Below are 15700 nucleotides of genomic sequence, written 5' to 3'. Positions count from 1 at the left end.
TCTCCTTCTACCTGTAGTTATTCCCCCTTCTACTTGTAGTTCTTACCCCTTTCTACCTGTAGTTATTACCCCTTCTACCTTAAGTTATTCCCTCTTCTACCTGTAGTTATTCCCCCTTCTACCTGTAGTTATTCACCCTTCTACCTGTAGTTATTACCTCTTCTACATGCAGTTATTCCCTCTTCTACCTGTAGTTATTCCCCCTTTTCCCTGTAGTTATTCCCCCTTCTACCTGTAGTTATTCCCCCTTTTCCCTGTAGTTATTCACCCTTCTACCTGTAGTTATTCCCCCTTCTACCTGTAGTTACTCCCCCTTCTACCTGTAGTTATTCCCTCTTCTACCTGTAGTTACTCCCCCTTCTACCTGTAGTTATCCCCCCTTCTACCTGTAGTTACTACCCCTTCTACCTGTATTTATTCCCTCTTCTACCTGTAGTTATTCCCTCTTCTACCTGTAGTTATTCTTCCTTCTACCTGGAGTTATTCCCTCTTCTACCTGTAGTTATTCCACCTTCTACCTGTAGTTATTCCCTCTTCTACCTGTAGTTATTCCCCCTTCTACCTGTAGTTACTCCCCCTTCTGGAGAAGTTTCTTTTCCAGAGAAGTATTGTGATTAGTATTAGCATTACTGTAGTTCCTACTCCCAGGATTATTCTCACCAATCTTATCCATTCATCATCCATCATCCTGGAGACCAGGTTTTTAACTTTATCTTGAAGGGAGTGTTCGCGATGAAGTAAAGGGGGTATAGGCTGAATTCGATATCGATTGCTAACAATTTTATTTTTATCTGTTGCGTTTTTAAAGAGAAAATGGTTAAAAACGTCTTATATGGACACTACACTCTTAATGGAATAAGATGTTTTAAAATCATTTTCTCCTAATACACGCAACAGATAAACGTAAAATTAGTAGTGATCGATATCGGCACTTGGGAGCACTCCCTTTAAACAGACTGGTATAGAATTTTGAAAAAGGGTTGGTTAAGTTGACCATAATAACATTATCCTGGAGACCAACCTTTTAAACTTGTACTTAAACAGACTAGAGAATTTCATTAAAAGGGGTTGGTTAAGTTGAAACATGATAATTAAAGTTTCCATCCAATGTTTCTGCACAATGTTTCAAAAATCCGATTTTTCTTTAGAGATACGTTGAGGTTACGGTTTCTTTTGATAATCATTCTATTAAACACTATGCATTCAAAGAGAATACTCAAAAATAATGTGATAAAAAAAAAATTTCTGCAAAAAATTTTAAATGGAAAAGTGTAGATCAGTAGAATTTTACCACCAATTTTTTTTAACAAATTTTGGTTCACCTCTCCGATTTTATCGTTCTAGTGGCACATTTTTAGTGTTCGTCTAAATTTCAAATATATGTTCTAGCCGGTTGAAATTTAATAAAAACGAGTCAAAGAAATATTCACATTTCCTACAGTGGTGTCGCAAGAAATATTGAGCTCTAAGCAAATAATATAATCTATATTTGATATATGATTATTATTGGGATAACAAAAATATAGGGAGGATGTGTAGTGATTAAAAACTCTCTTGTTGATTTGTGTTCGATTACATTTTAATTGAAAGTCTTTCTGAACACAACAATAAAAAAATTCTTTTCAAGCAAAATATCTTTTTCTTTACAAAGCAACGTAAGCGGTTTTATTGTGTAGTTTATCTTTTTGCATCGCAATTCTTTTAAATAAAACTCACGAAATTTAATCATAAGATATTCAATTTCTTTTTACATAATAACCAGTTTATAACGTACAGAGTTACCCACAAAGGATGAAACTTCAGAGACGACTCTGCAGAATTTATATTGTATGTTTCCTCCTATTTATATTACCCTGCAACTTTAAACTTATATCTTTCTTTTCTAAATTTAGACATTTAAAGATCGACTGAAGGCTGAATTAAAATTTGAGATCATCAAATTTGTGGAAAACCCTTTACTAAGAGGTAGAGATATCTACATAAGGACTCTAAGGAGCCTAATTTGGTTTGTAAAAACATTATTGTTTTGTTTAGTCATAATGGGGCATATGGAGGAATGTCACACTGAACAGGATTGGGGGATGTTGCCCCCCCCCCCCCCCCCCCCGAGGAGTTTATTTCCAGAAAAGGGAAATCACAGAGAGAAAAAAATGATCTCTGGAAAGGGATGGCTTAAATTTAGCCTTCAGAGGACACCTTGAGTCAGAACTACTATTGTTATGTGAATCTCGAGATTCACATAACAATAACAATAACATTGCACATACACGAATATTTAATTCCTCTTGAATACCCTGTGTTTGTCATACCATGTAGGGATAACTTTAATTGAGAGATCAAGCATTGATCTCAAACTGGATATCAAGATCAAGTGTTTAACATTAACAATATAACACAAAAGTTATGAACTCTAAGAGACTAGGAGGGTTTTAAACAGAGCATCTCTAAGAGACTAGGAGGGTTTTAAACAGAGCATGAATATTTGTTTCATAACAAAAAACTGGTGCCTGAAGTATTTATGATGGTTCAATGTTACCAGGGAAGTTATTGATGCCAAGTAGAAGATGTAAACAATAATGAGAAAAATTCTGAAAAAAGGGAAAAATTTAAATCTCAGAAAATGGACTCATTTTACAAGGTGAAATATAACAAAAGAGTGATTACTACCGATGCAAATGTTAAAGTCTTTAGACATTATTGGCCCCAATGAATACTTTTACTCACTCTGTATACGCCCCTGAGTGAAGCTAAAAGAAATCAATTAAATCAATCAATAAGGAAATCAAGATTAATTTCAATACGAATTTTAAAAAATGACTAAATTAAAAATAATGACCCTATGTCACTTTTGTCTCCTGGGTAACCAAGAATTTTCACTTTTCCATTTTTATTGCTGAATAAATCGTACAAATTGTACAAATTTACATAACCCTTCATACTAAAAAGTAATTATGAACAGGATACATAATTACTTCTCTCAAACTTCTAAGGTTTGCCTTTCATAAAACTAATTTAATATTTATAAAGTAAAATCAAGCAAAATATCTGGATGGTTTTTTTATGAACAACATTATATATCTCAACAATGTTGACAGTACGTATAGAAATATTTTTGTAACGGAATTAAATGCATAAAGAAACTGTCGACGTAAAATCAAGTGGTCCTCAAATTTCGGATTGGCATTTCCCATTCGCAACTGTACCCTGAAAAGCTTGGTCAAGAATAAATGAGGTATCCATGATTTCTCTTTTATTTTGGTCATTGGTTATTGACATCAATTATGGTTTTTCTATAAATGTGATTTGCGGAAAACTTGCTGAAGAAAAAATGGAGAAAATTGTCAGAATTAAACGCTTAGAAAAGCGAAGATATATTTTACATTACCGTTGTGAATCGGCATTCCTATTTTTAAATGGAGGGTCACTTGAAATTACAAGAACGACAGTTTATTTAACAGTGTGTTTCGAAAAATTCCAAATTTTAATTTAGTAGAAAAGTATAAAATTAATTTAAAGAAATAAATTCTTTATTTTCAACATAATATAGTAGTAAAAAAGTGATCCTCTAGTTTCCACATAAAGAGCTGCATGTCCGAATCACAAAGGTACCCGTTTCCTACCTTTCCCTACCTTTTCCTACCTTTTCCTACTTTTTCCTACCTTTTCCTACCTTTTCCTACCTTATCCTACCTTATTCTACCTTTCCCTACCTTTTCCTACCTTTTTCTACCTTTTCCTACCTTTTCCTACCTTTTCCTACCTTTTCCTGCCTTGTCCTTCCTTGTCCTTCCTTGTCCTTCCTTTTCTTACCTAGTCCTACCCTTTTCCTACCTTTTCCTACTTTTTCCTACCTTTTCCTACATTTTCCTACTTTTTCCTACTTTTTCCTACCTTTTCCTTCCTTTTCCTACTTTTTCCTACCTTTTCCTCCCTTTTCCTACCTTTTCCTACCTTTTCCTACTTTTTCCTACTTTTTCCTGCCTTTTCCTTCCTTTTCCTACCTTTTCCTACCTTTTCCTACCTTTTCCTACCTTTTCCTACCTTTTCCTACTTTTTCCTCCTTTTCCTACCTTTTCCTACCTTTTCCTACCTTCTCCTACCTTTTCCTGCCTTTTCCTTCCTTTTCTTACGTAGTCCTACCTTTTTCTACCTTTTCCTACCTTTTCCTTCCTTTTCCTACCTTTTCCTACCTTTTCTTACCTTTTCCTACCTTTCCCTACCTTTTCCTACCTTTTCCTACCTTTTCCTACCTTTTCCTACCTTTTCCTACCTTTTCCTACCTTTTCCTACCTTTTCCTACCTTTTCCTACTTTTTCCTACCTTTTCCTACCTTTTCCTACCTTTTCCTTCCTTTTCTTACCTTATTCTACCTTTTTCTACCTTTTTCTAAGCAACAAAGAGGATGTTGTCTTTTCACTGAAGTGTCAATAACTGACAATTTCCTTCATTTTCTCTACAAGGTAAATGCGCAGGTTATATAAACAGAAACCAAAAATGGAAATTATTGATTTCTATTTAAATTTCATCATTCTTGTTCAGACGAACTTTTAAAGGGTACCATTGTTAATCAACATTCCTTCGTTTAATGGGTACCATTGTTAATCAAACATTCCTCTGTTTAAACTGAGGTTCACTGGAGATCACGGTAACAGTTCTTTAAAGGGACTTTAAGCGTAATTTCAGGTGGCAATGGCAATGCCCGATTTGCAACGGTTCTCTTTTACCTTAATCTGATCAAAAATGTGGAAGACACATTCGTTTTCTGACAATTAAAGTAATTAATTTAGAGGAACCAAAAATGAAAATAAACAGTTCAAAGTAAAAGATGGATATCTAATTTAGACTTAATCATGAGACAAAGCAAAGAAAAACTTTTACATAAAAATGAAAATAAAAAGTTTTAAAAACCAAAAAACATCGATGTCTAATTCATACTTGATCAGACAAAGCTTTTAAGGCATTGTAAATAGGGCATTGCCATCTTTGCATGAAGGGTCACTTGAAACTACGCGTATGCTTGTCCCTTAAATATAACCTGAATGTTCTTCCAGCGAAAGTATCATGAAAATGAATTAATGTTTCTATGATTGGATGTTTAAGGAGTTCTATTTTCTCCTCAGATACTGCTGTAATGGCCAACTCTAAACCTAAAGTATTGATGATTGTTAGTTGTTAATCAAAGTAAACCATGACTTATGCAATCATTTAATTTCGCTGTTTCAAATAGGGGGGAGAAAAAAATCTCAAATATCAGGGTAAAAAAGATGGCAAAAATTTATTATAATAATCCTTTCAAAAGTTCCAAAAGCATATTTAAACTTTACTCCAGCTTATTAAACGTAAAATTCTTTATTTCGAATATTTAAAACTGGAAAATTATCGATTTAAGTTTTTTCTCGATTTTGTTTACCTTTTTCTAGGTTTGAATCAGGGGATACAAATTCTCCAAACTGTAAGGAAACTGAAAAAAATATATATTGTCATAATATAACAAATGTCCAATAATATTTGGTTAAAACTAAAGTTTTACCATTTTAGATTGAATTACAATTCTGCTAGGGAAAATATATTATATAACAAAAGAATTTTTGTTGATAACAAATATGAGTAAAAAATAAACAAAAACTATTTAGATGAAAAAAAAAATGTTTAGAATTGTTAAACCTGACATTTATTATTTGCTTCCGGTCTTAAATATTTAAGTTTCGTTAAACTCTATTAGTGCTGAGTAGACTGATTTAGAATTGGTTAAACGCCTGCCTTCTAGTCCCTTGCTTGTTCCAGTAGTAGACGAGGTGATGTAGAAATCCAGGAGTGCTGTGAGAAGATCTACATTTACTTCAAGGAATCTATGGATGGCATCACCTCCCTGGTTTTAAACCAAACCAAATTATTTTGCAAAATCAAGCAAAATCTGAAGTTCAGGCATGTCTGAGTCACAACAGTGTCCTTCTAACGTGGTCGGTTGTGTACATCACGATATGTTTTCGTATCTAACACTGTACACTTGTATACGGAGTGATCGTATTTCTAGGGGGGATTTTATGGACTTATTAAATTTTTAGATTTTCTTTCTTTTTATACATGGAATTCCAGAATGTTGACTGCGAACATTTGACAATTTTCAATTTTTTATGGATTCTAACACAACTAAAAATCTTTAAAAAATCAAAGAGGCAAAATGTGCTCATAGCGTAATTTTTTCTGATTCAGAATTACATCGAGATTCCATGCAAAAAAAAGCTTGTTTCTTTATTTGGCAAATTATGAGGGATAGTCATATTTAAAGAGTTTTAAGTCTTTACTGGCTCATTCTGTGTGGGTATCACTGTATCTTTTGAGGTAAAGTTTGGTTTGGGTGAGCTCCTGTGAATCCTTGAGTTTTGGGTCTGCTCCACTTTCCAGTAAATAAACCAAACAAACTTTATCTCGAACTAAATTAAGTTGATTAAAAAATTAATGATAATTTACAAATATTGAAGATCTCCCAGCATTAAAATCAAAATGATATGTATAGAACTTTATAATAATTATACACAAATTTGTATGCTAACCTTACTTTCAAAATTGTTTATTCTAAATATGTAATTGCTCTACTTACACTTTCCGAAACTTTAATCCTGAGAGAATATACATGCAAAAACCAACCAAAAACCACCGTTTTAAAACCATACTTTTTGGTTCTTTTATTTCTTTTATTTTTTCCTTAGGATACAAATCCTTCATTTTTTACAAAATATAGTTTCAAAATGTTGCAACTTGGAACCTTATTTTGTGTTGTCTTCAAAGCCAAATAACCTTAAAGGGAGTGTTCTCGAAAAATAAAAGGGGGTATAGGCTTAATGCGATAAAAAAGCGCTTTTGATCGCTACTAATCTTACTTCTATCTATTGCGTCTATAAGGAGAAACTTGTGAAAGACGTCTCATACCGAATAACTTAGCGCCCATTCAAAATCAGAAAATTGCAACATACGACTTAGACCGTATAAAATCCATTTAATTTCAAACAAAACATTCAGACAGTACAACCCATAGTCATATATTATCTTTCGCCACATTTGTATATAGTTTATATTTTATAATATTTTATTTTTTTAGAAAACGTTTTAACTGATTAAAAATAACTGTGAGTGGTCCGCGGCATTCTTAGATAGTTGCGCAAGCGACAAGAGAAATAATCAAATTCAAAACAAATTAATTAAAAAATATTATAAAATATAAACTATACACAAATGTGGCGAAAGATAATCGATGACTATATGTTGTAATATCTGAATGATTTGTTTGAAATAAAAATTGAATTTTTATGGTTTAAGTCGTATGTTGCAATTTTCTCAATTTGTATGAGCGCTAAGTTATTCGGTATTAGTAGTTTTCAACAATTTTCTCCTTTTAGACGCAACAGATAGAAGTAAGATTAGTAGCGATCAAAAGCGCTTTTTTATCGCATTAAGTCTATACCCCCTTTAATTTTTCGCGAACACTCCCTTTAAAGAAGCAAAGAGAATAGATAATCTCTGTTCTGAAGTCGTATAGGAAACAGAACCAAGTTTTTGAACTAGAAACTGACCTAAATGTATGGGGGTCTTGCGTTCTCTGTCTGCATGGTTTAAGTCTGCTCCGAATTGCACCAAGGTTTTTAAACATCCATAGTTGTTAATGCAGTAAAACAGGGGGGTTCGTTGGGTGTCATCCTACAGTAGGAATATTTATATACTTGTATTTGGTGATATTATATACACTATTTTAGGGCTATATAAGTAGACAACGATAATGACTCAAAAAACGTAGTGGTAGCCATATTTTGGACACATTTTGACGATTTTGAACACATTTGATATAGATATACTAACAAGTTCGGATCAAATTACATAAACTAGAGCCTTCCATCATTCTCTGCATTTTTAAGAAAAGAAATCCTGGATGTCAGAGGCAGAGCATTAAAGTGCCTTGCCAATAATGGTGGCCATATTGAATAATTCAAATTTTCTGATTCCTAATATTAATTTCTGAATCTTAAGATGTCCAAAAGTTATTTGGATCCCCCAGTATTAAGTTTTAAAGCTTTCGTTGAACCCACTATAAAAATTAGTTTAGAGTTCAAGAAGACTCTTTCAAATTTTTCATTTTATTTATGAGGAAATTATTAATTCTGTGTTCTTTTTTAATCTTAATAATTTTAGTACCATTCTCTATTTTTAACCATCAATGTTTCTTTTTAATATTTTGAGATTTAGCCGAAAATATACCTGGATATTAGGGTCAGCCTTTAGTTTCAGTAAAGTAAAGATGGCATCTTCGTTAAGATCTCTAGCAGCTGTATGTAGAGCAGTCTCGCCCCTGTATCCAACCATATCCAAATCTACTCCTGGAGAAAACAAACCGTCTCAGCTTATCATAAAATAAAACTAGCTTGGGAACCCAGTATGGGTGTACAAAGGCGTATACAGCAAGAGGGCAGTGCCTCCTCCTAGAACTCAGAGCTATCACACTTTTCAAATCTTAAACTGAAGAGTGAAGAACATAAAAAAAAATTAGTTTGCTGATGTCGTTCTGAATTGGGGGTTGGAGAGGTGTGACAAAAATATATATATTATTGCATTGCTGTAACCTAATTTTCCGTTTTTTAATTTCACAGAGTTGAGTTGAGAGAATTTCATTTTACTATCTCAGTATAAATACTAACAGAAATATGAGAAAATCTAGATATAGGTAATTAGCCTTTAAAGTATCTTATACTTTTTCCTGATATCCAAGAAGCCAAATGTTTTGAAAATTGAATGTACATATTAAATTTTGCCTCTTCATAGGAGCTTTTAAGGGGGGGGGAAAGTTTTTTTGCGCTTCGCGCATATTTGCCCCCCCCCGGGATTTATTTCTGTATACGCCCTTGGAACCCAGTATTGGCTGGAAACTAAACTTTCTCTATAATAGTTAACTCACTCAACTAAGAATGTTTGAACCAAGTTAAGAACGTTCCCATGGCTCTACCGAGTTCCCCAATCAAAGTTTGAGGCAAATCAGTCAATGGGTTCATGAGCTGTAGTCGGACATCCAAACAAACAAACAGAGATTCCTGCTTCTTTATCTATATACTTTGCTTGTCTGTCTGTTTGTCCGTTTGTTTGTTTGTGTCTAATAAATGTAAAAAACGGCTGAACCGATTGAACCCTACATTTTTGAGGCAACTTGCACATGACCCTAGCTAGAGAAGGTTTATTTGCTGGTCAAAGTTGAACAATTTTTCCCGGAAAAAATGTAGGAATTCATAATTTTTCAAAATGCATCAATTTAAAAACAGAAATTCGTGAAATTTGAGAACAATTAAAAATGGTTACTCTCAGAGTGCAAAGCTAAAATTGTTAATACAAAGGGGGCGTGAAGCGCCCTAAAAAAGGAGGGGGGGGGGTAACGACCCTTTAAAGTTGTATTAGCGAAGTTTGTGTTTCTTTTAAACCCCTCTTTTAAATGTTGAAATTCCTTAAGAAAAATGTTTTAAATTCTGGTTTCATTTTGAAATTCCAGGGAAAGAGATTTATTGAAATATAAATTTTAAAACCTAGCTTTTCAAATAAATGATTTTACCAAACTTTTCAAATATATATCTATATATTTCCAATATTTCAAATATATATCTATATGTTTCCAATATTTCAAATATATATCTATATGTTTCCAATATTTCAAATATATATCTAAATGTTTCCAATATTTCAAATATATATCTAAATGTTTCCAATATTTCCAATATATATCTATATGTTTCCAATATTTCAAATATATATCTAAATGTTTCCAATATTTCAAATATATATCTAAATGTTTCCAATATTTCAAATATATATCTATATGTTTCCAATATTTCAAATATATATATTTATACTCTTGTTTTCCGAACATATAAATTTTTAAATCCAACTAATTGCTGCCAGTAAATTAAATAGGAAAATAATTGGTTGTTTACTATACATAAATATTTTCATTTACCAAGTTTTTCTAGGATCTTAATGCATCCTATGGATCCGTACATAGCAGCAGTGTGTAAAGGAAACTGAGGGGCATGGAACAATTCTTTAAAAGGATTTCAATCTTTAAAAATAAATAAACTCATTCAGAACTTTTTATTTTCCGACAATATTTCAAATTTTTTTTATATCTTAAACTATTTCAATGCAAAACATTTGCAGTAAATTGTAGATTTTCATATTGTTGCATTGAAAGAATTTAGAAAAAAATGCAAAGTCCAATTTGCGGTTTATTGTTATTAGAAATTGAAATTTTCCTTTTATCCTGAATATTCCATAGAGGGAGAGAAGAGAAATCACATGCTCTGCATCAAATATACAGCATAGGCCGAGTACACTCAAGTTCATTGTGTACTTCTCACAACTCTCCTAATAAAAGAAGATTTGGATATCTTGTAAAAAAAATCTCGACATCTCTTGACAATTGAAAAATCCGTGTAAGTTTCTTTTACTAAAATTTTCTATATAACTCCAAGTAAGAAGTGATTGTTTGGAATGTAGCAATAAAGGTTGCAAATATTTAGGGATTATAAAGTAAATCTACCTGATTAAAATGTGAAAATGTATGAACAGATTGAATTATTTGTTTTGTTGTATCATAATCATATCTGTATCCTAGCACAATGTCCAGTCCGCTTTATACAGAAAACCAAAATAGTTTAAAAATCATAAGCATTAATAGATAGATAACATTAGAGGGACTGTGAAAGCCTAATTTCAAGTGACCCTAAAATCGTAGAGTGGTATGACGAATGTCAAAAGGTGCTCTTTAAACCTTTGTTTAATGCTGACGAAGATATCCTTGTTCTCCAAACTAAAAGTTTGATTCCGAGAATCTGGAAGTACGTCTATATGTCCCTTTAAACAGTCTTGCATTCAACCATTTAGGTGGCAATATTGGGATGTTTACATTTACATAATTAGATAAAAAATACAACAAAAACAAATTTCAAACTATGAATTTTGTTAAATTAAAAATTCGAAGTTTGAAATCATAAAGGTTTACACACTTGTAGAGATTTCGATTGGATTTCGTTGCAAGTGTGAAAAAAATACTTTTTTGAAGTCCCTTGATGTTTAAAAATCTCAGAATTTTAAATGTCTCAAACTTTGAAATATTGTTTTTATATGTTTTTTTAATCTTTAGAGGATGAATACATAAACAATGAATATTGCATTTTTTACAGTAAACCAGAATACTATGGAATAGAAAGACTACTTTTGACTCAAATATGACTTTCAATAGTCAAATGAAGCAGAGACGAAACAATTGTGCAGTTTAAACTGACACATTTAACTAAATAACTGGTTTGATACGTTACTGGTAAAACTATTTGCTTTGTGAAATCATAAAATAAGCTCAGGTATGGCTACAATGTCGTCTTTATATTCCACATGACCCCTGTATACTGTAAAGTGTATACCAATCAAATTATGCAAAAAGGCTAAAATTTAGGTTTTTTCCTAGGTCCATTCATTGCGATGAAAACATCAATAATTTCTTCTATTTTTCTCAGGTTTCCCTCCAGTACCGCCTTCAGGTAAAATTTAAATAACAAATGAAATGTATTAATACAAAAGAATAAATCTGTATTTGTTTGTCTGTTTGTATGTCTGATAACGACCTATGAACCTCTTGTTGTCTCACATTTTACTTGTGGAACTTGATAAAATAAAGGAAATGTTCTGAACGAGGCTTAAGTAAGTTAAGTTGGTGTTCCTCATGGAGTAAACGGTTTAGTATCCAGGCAAACTGGGTTCCCATGCTGGTAATATATGTATGTGATAAATCTAGGTCCCGAGATTACTCGACTCTTATTCTTATTTAGTCTCTCTGACTCTATCTCTAGCCCAAAACTCAAGGCTCTGTACACGTCCGTTTAAATCAACGTTTCATACATTACTACTTTATTAATACGGTGAATATAGATGACCGGACTGGCAGCAGATAATGCTACATGTATACTATATATAGATAGTTAACCATGTTTATTGACTGAAGATGAGCAATCCGAAACAATTTGTATTAATAAATATGAAAAAATGAGATTGCTCTGATCATTGCGTTATAGTTGTAGATGTTTATTTTATGTTCTTGGAAATTGACCCCCTCCCCTTGCAGCTCAATTCCGGTTAATAAAGTTTCAAGATTTTGCGCAAATGCTTAAACTAAAATATCAGAATTTCCTATTTCTATAGAACACTTCCAAAATATCTTAGTAATTGTTCACTAGCGCTAATTAATTTTCGTTGAACCAATAGACGCCTTTCAGGCATATATTTAATTCTTGGAAACCAAACAATAGATCTTTGTTTCTAAATTACAATGGTATCTTCTTTCAGTATATGCTAGTAAATTTAAAACTAATAACAGTTAATAGAATTTTATTCCTAAAATTTGTAGACCCCGAAACAACCACCATTAATGAATGGTTAAAACTGTTAAAGGACAAGTTCGTTAAAAAAAGTGACCATGACATTATTTTGGGTAACTAAACACAGATAATGATCTGTAGAGGTTGCAAAAATAAATGAATGACCTTCTAAACCGGATAAATGGTATGAGTCATGACATGTCCCAAAATATGAAGTACTTGATGATGTATGACTAGGAAGAAATAATCATGGTTTTCAATCTAAGAGGAATAGAGATGAGAGAACCCCAATCTATAGAAGCCTATGAAGGGATACAGAAGTTATGTCAGATAAAATTCGTAAACCCTTCAGATATGTAGTAAGGAGCTCGCAGAGCTTGCATTCTGTCCTATCTCAGAATTTCATGGTTTTTATGTGCAGAGACAAACATACTTTTCTGCAACTTCATAAACAATGCCATTTTGAATTTGAATTTCCGGTTTGGAGTCCATGGTTTTTGGAGACCTTGAGCTGCTTGAAAAGGTACAGCAGAGAATTACACGAACCAAATCTGTGTACCCTAAGTGTTAAACGTAAAAGATTTGATATGGTTCAGTTGTTTAAAATCAACCTGAGGACGAATTTAAAGAATTCAAGCCGCAGCTTGAATTTAAGCCGGGACTCAATTATGGTTGGTTCCACATAAAATTGTATTCAATTTTTTAAGATTTAAGCCGGCGCTCAATTGAATCCGGTTTTTGGCAGATGTATGCCGCGGCTCAAATTCATTAAATTCGGACACTGCTTCACTAATAGCAGTTAACGCACTTCTGACCCTTAAGTAAAAGTAAATTTAAACTAAATTCAGATCGCGTCAACCTTGTTGCACCGGCTAGTCCTATCGAGTGTCTGCTTTATTTACCCAATGTCAGGGCGATACAGTACAAACTGGGACCAAAAAGGTTGAACCGGCTCGGAAATTCAAATGTACTATGGTTGCCCGTGAGTAACTAGAAGTATCATAATACGCTATGAATCTGATACCATCAAAAAGTAATGAAAATGTTTTTAAGTAACCGTGTTGTCTCTACCAAAATCAACTATCTACAAAACTAGAAAATTCTAGAAACCTGAATTTAATCTAACTCTAAGGTGAACTCAAGTATACGATATACATATACAATACTGATGATTGCATAAAGTATGAAACATTGTGTTTATGAATAAAATGTTATAAGAAGATTGTTGCGAATCATTGATATATACATATATATTATATAATATATGTCAGGACGAAGAGCTACATAATCTTCACCGAGACCCCGTCTATTTGATCTCTACAGAGAGAGAACAGGATCAGATGTCTAAGCTTCTGCACCCATCAAATCAAGTAAAAAGTAGCAAAGGAACTCTACTTTTCTGATCACTATATCTTTGTAACTTGATTGTCTAAACCTTTGATATATCAAACTTTGAACTCTTATAATTTAGCAGAATTGATTGTTTAAAACATTCAAAGTTCCATGACATCTGATAGAAAAAAGGAGAGACTAGCAAACTAGAATTTGAAGCAAGTTATAAGTTAGTTATAAGTTGTTAGGGTGCTTAGAAACTGAAATTATTTTTATGCTTCTCTAGAATATGATTTGTCCCTTAACCTTAAGTTTTGAATATAATCTAATATCTTTATAACATTCATTTTCTTGATGAATTTATGAAAAAGTTTTTTTCTATATTGTAAATAAAAAGTTTTTTTTGTTATTAATTTCCTGAGCTAGATCTTCTTGTGTTGTTCTTGTTTTGCCTCCTGTAACTTTAGAAATTTTACGCAGATGCCTAAACACGTGGAAATTTTTTAAGATCATGCGCAAGAAAGATTAGAATGCCCCGTTTTTGTTGTTTATATTCCGTTCACCTGGTTCCTGAGTTTGTAGACGATGTGAAGGATAAAGGAGATAAGTCTCCCATGAGCTGAGCAGTCAGATCTAAACAATAATTCATCTCAACTTTTTGACAAGCTAAACAAAAAGTAAACATTCATCTTCCTGCTGAACTGAAATAGAGTAGATTCAACAGGAAAGTTTTTCTAAAATCTACGAAATTTACCAGAAAACCCGGTTTTGTAACAAAAAGTTGACAAAAATTGACTTAGTTGTGTTTTTAATGTAAAAACTTTGGGTCTTCTATGTATTTTTAAAAAGTTAATATTTGAAAAATACCAATTTTAGTGTTAATGTCTGGAGGGGGCAGGTTGACCGTGAAGGTTGATCTGCTGCCATCTCGCCGCTTCCCAATTTCAGATAATCTGAAAATAAAATATTTGTTTGTTTCGTTTTCATATTTTTAATCCAGTCAAATTGTTGAAAATAAAAAAAAACTTTGTAAATGGAGAAAAAATCAGGGCCTGTATATCATACGGATTCCGTACCTGTTATATATTCTATACCTGGATATTATATATATTCTATACCTGGATATTATATATATTCTATACCTGGATATTATATATATTCTATATCTGGATATTATAAATATTCTATATCTGTATATTATAAATACTCGATACCCGGATATTATAAATATTCTATACCTGGATATTATATATTCTATACCTGGATATTTTATATATTCTATACCTGGATATCATATATATTCTATACCTGTGTGGCGGCTATGAAAGTCGTCTTTCCTTGAAGAACTTCTCGCGGCAAGGAGAAGGATAGGGGAGTTTCTAGAAGCCACGAGATATATATATATTTTCTAACTTTGTAACTTTATATAAAAAATATAGTTAGTCGTTATTTAAACCCTCGTCTTATTGCTCTCCGCCAAATTGGTGACCCTGGACTAGTGAATACGTTTCTTTATAAGTCCAAAGTTAAACAACCCACCGCGTTGTATTTTTCCACCTAAAACTCAGTGTTTTGAGTTAGTGTCCTGTTTTGCTCGCTAGTATTATTTTCGGCTGAAAAGTGAACCAGCCTCCCTGTTTTCTCCACAGGCTATCACAGTAAGCAAAAACCTAGCTCGACAGTGCTTTCTTTTTCAGCGTCACGATGCCTGGAGATCCAGCTTTGAGCACAGGCGCGTCAAACCAGTTAGATTCCTCTCCCAGCCAGCTCTATGCAGTTGCTCTGAAACTGCCTGTTTTCTGGCCTGACAGCTGCGAATCCTGGTTCATCAACGCTGAGTCCCAGTTCCACCTCAAGAATATCACCAACAGTATCACCAAGTTCCATCATGTAGTGGCATCTCTACCCCAGAACGAGATAGATAATGTTGTAGATATAATACGGAGCCCGCCTACTGCCGATCCTTA

General features: G+C 32.8%; 1 protein-coding gene across 1 annotated transcript in view; it reads right to left on the bottom strand.

Annotated features, from left to right (window-relative positions):
- The window catches only part of LOC111701303 (transient receptor potential channel pyrexia), a 30717-nt gene that overhangs the window by 8652 nt on the left and 6365 nt on the right, over positions 1-15700 (bottom strand). The window contains exons 5-19 of the mRNA XM_023472509.1: positions 14601-14686; positions 14297-14366; positions 14151-14217; positions 11491-11561; positions 10571-10661; positions 10284-10395; positions 9989-10072; positions 8251-8369; positions 7572-7695; positions 6367-6434; positions 5761-5869; positions 5411-5461; positions 5036-5147; positions 2508-2588; positions 563-688 (exon numbers count right to left, since the gene is read on the bottom strand). Coding sequence (XP_023328277.1) covers positions 563-688; positions 2508-2588; positions 5036-5147; positions 5411-5461; positions 5761-5869; positions 6367-6434; positions 7572-7695; positions 8251-8369; positions 9989-10072; positions 10284-10395; positions 10571-10661; positions 11491-11561; positions 14151-14217; positions 14297-14366; positions 14601-14686 — 1371 coding nt within the window. The remainder of the gene's footprint in view (positions 1-562; positions 689-2507; positions 2589-5035; positions 5148-5410; positions 5462-5760; positions 5870-6366; positions 6435-7571; positions 7696-8250; positions 8370-9988; positions 10073-10283; positions 10396-10570; positions 10662-11490; positions 11562-14150; positions 14218-14296; positions 14367-14600; positions 14687-15700) is intronic.

The sequence above is a fragment of the Eurytemora carolleeae genome, unplaced genomic scaffold, assembly GCF_000591075.1.
Source record: "Eurytemora carolleeae unplaced genomic scaffold, Eaff_2.0 scaffold452, whole genome shotgun sequence".
Taxonomy (NCBI): domain Eukaryota; kingdom Metazoa; phylum Arthropoda; class Copepoda; order Calanoida; family Temoridae; genus Eurytemora; species Eurytemora carolleeae.
The sequence above is the reverse complement of the archived record's forward strand: the minus strand, read 5'-3'. Positions and strand labels throughout refer to the sequence as shown.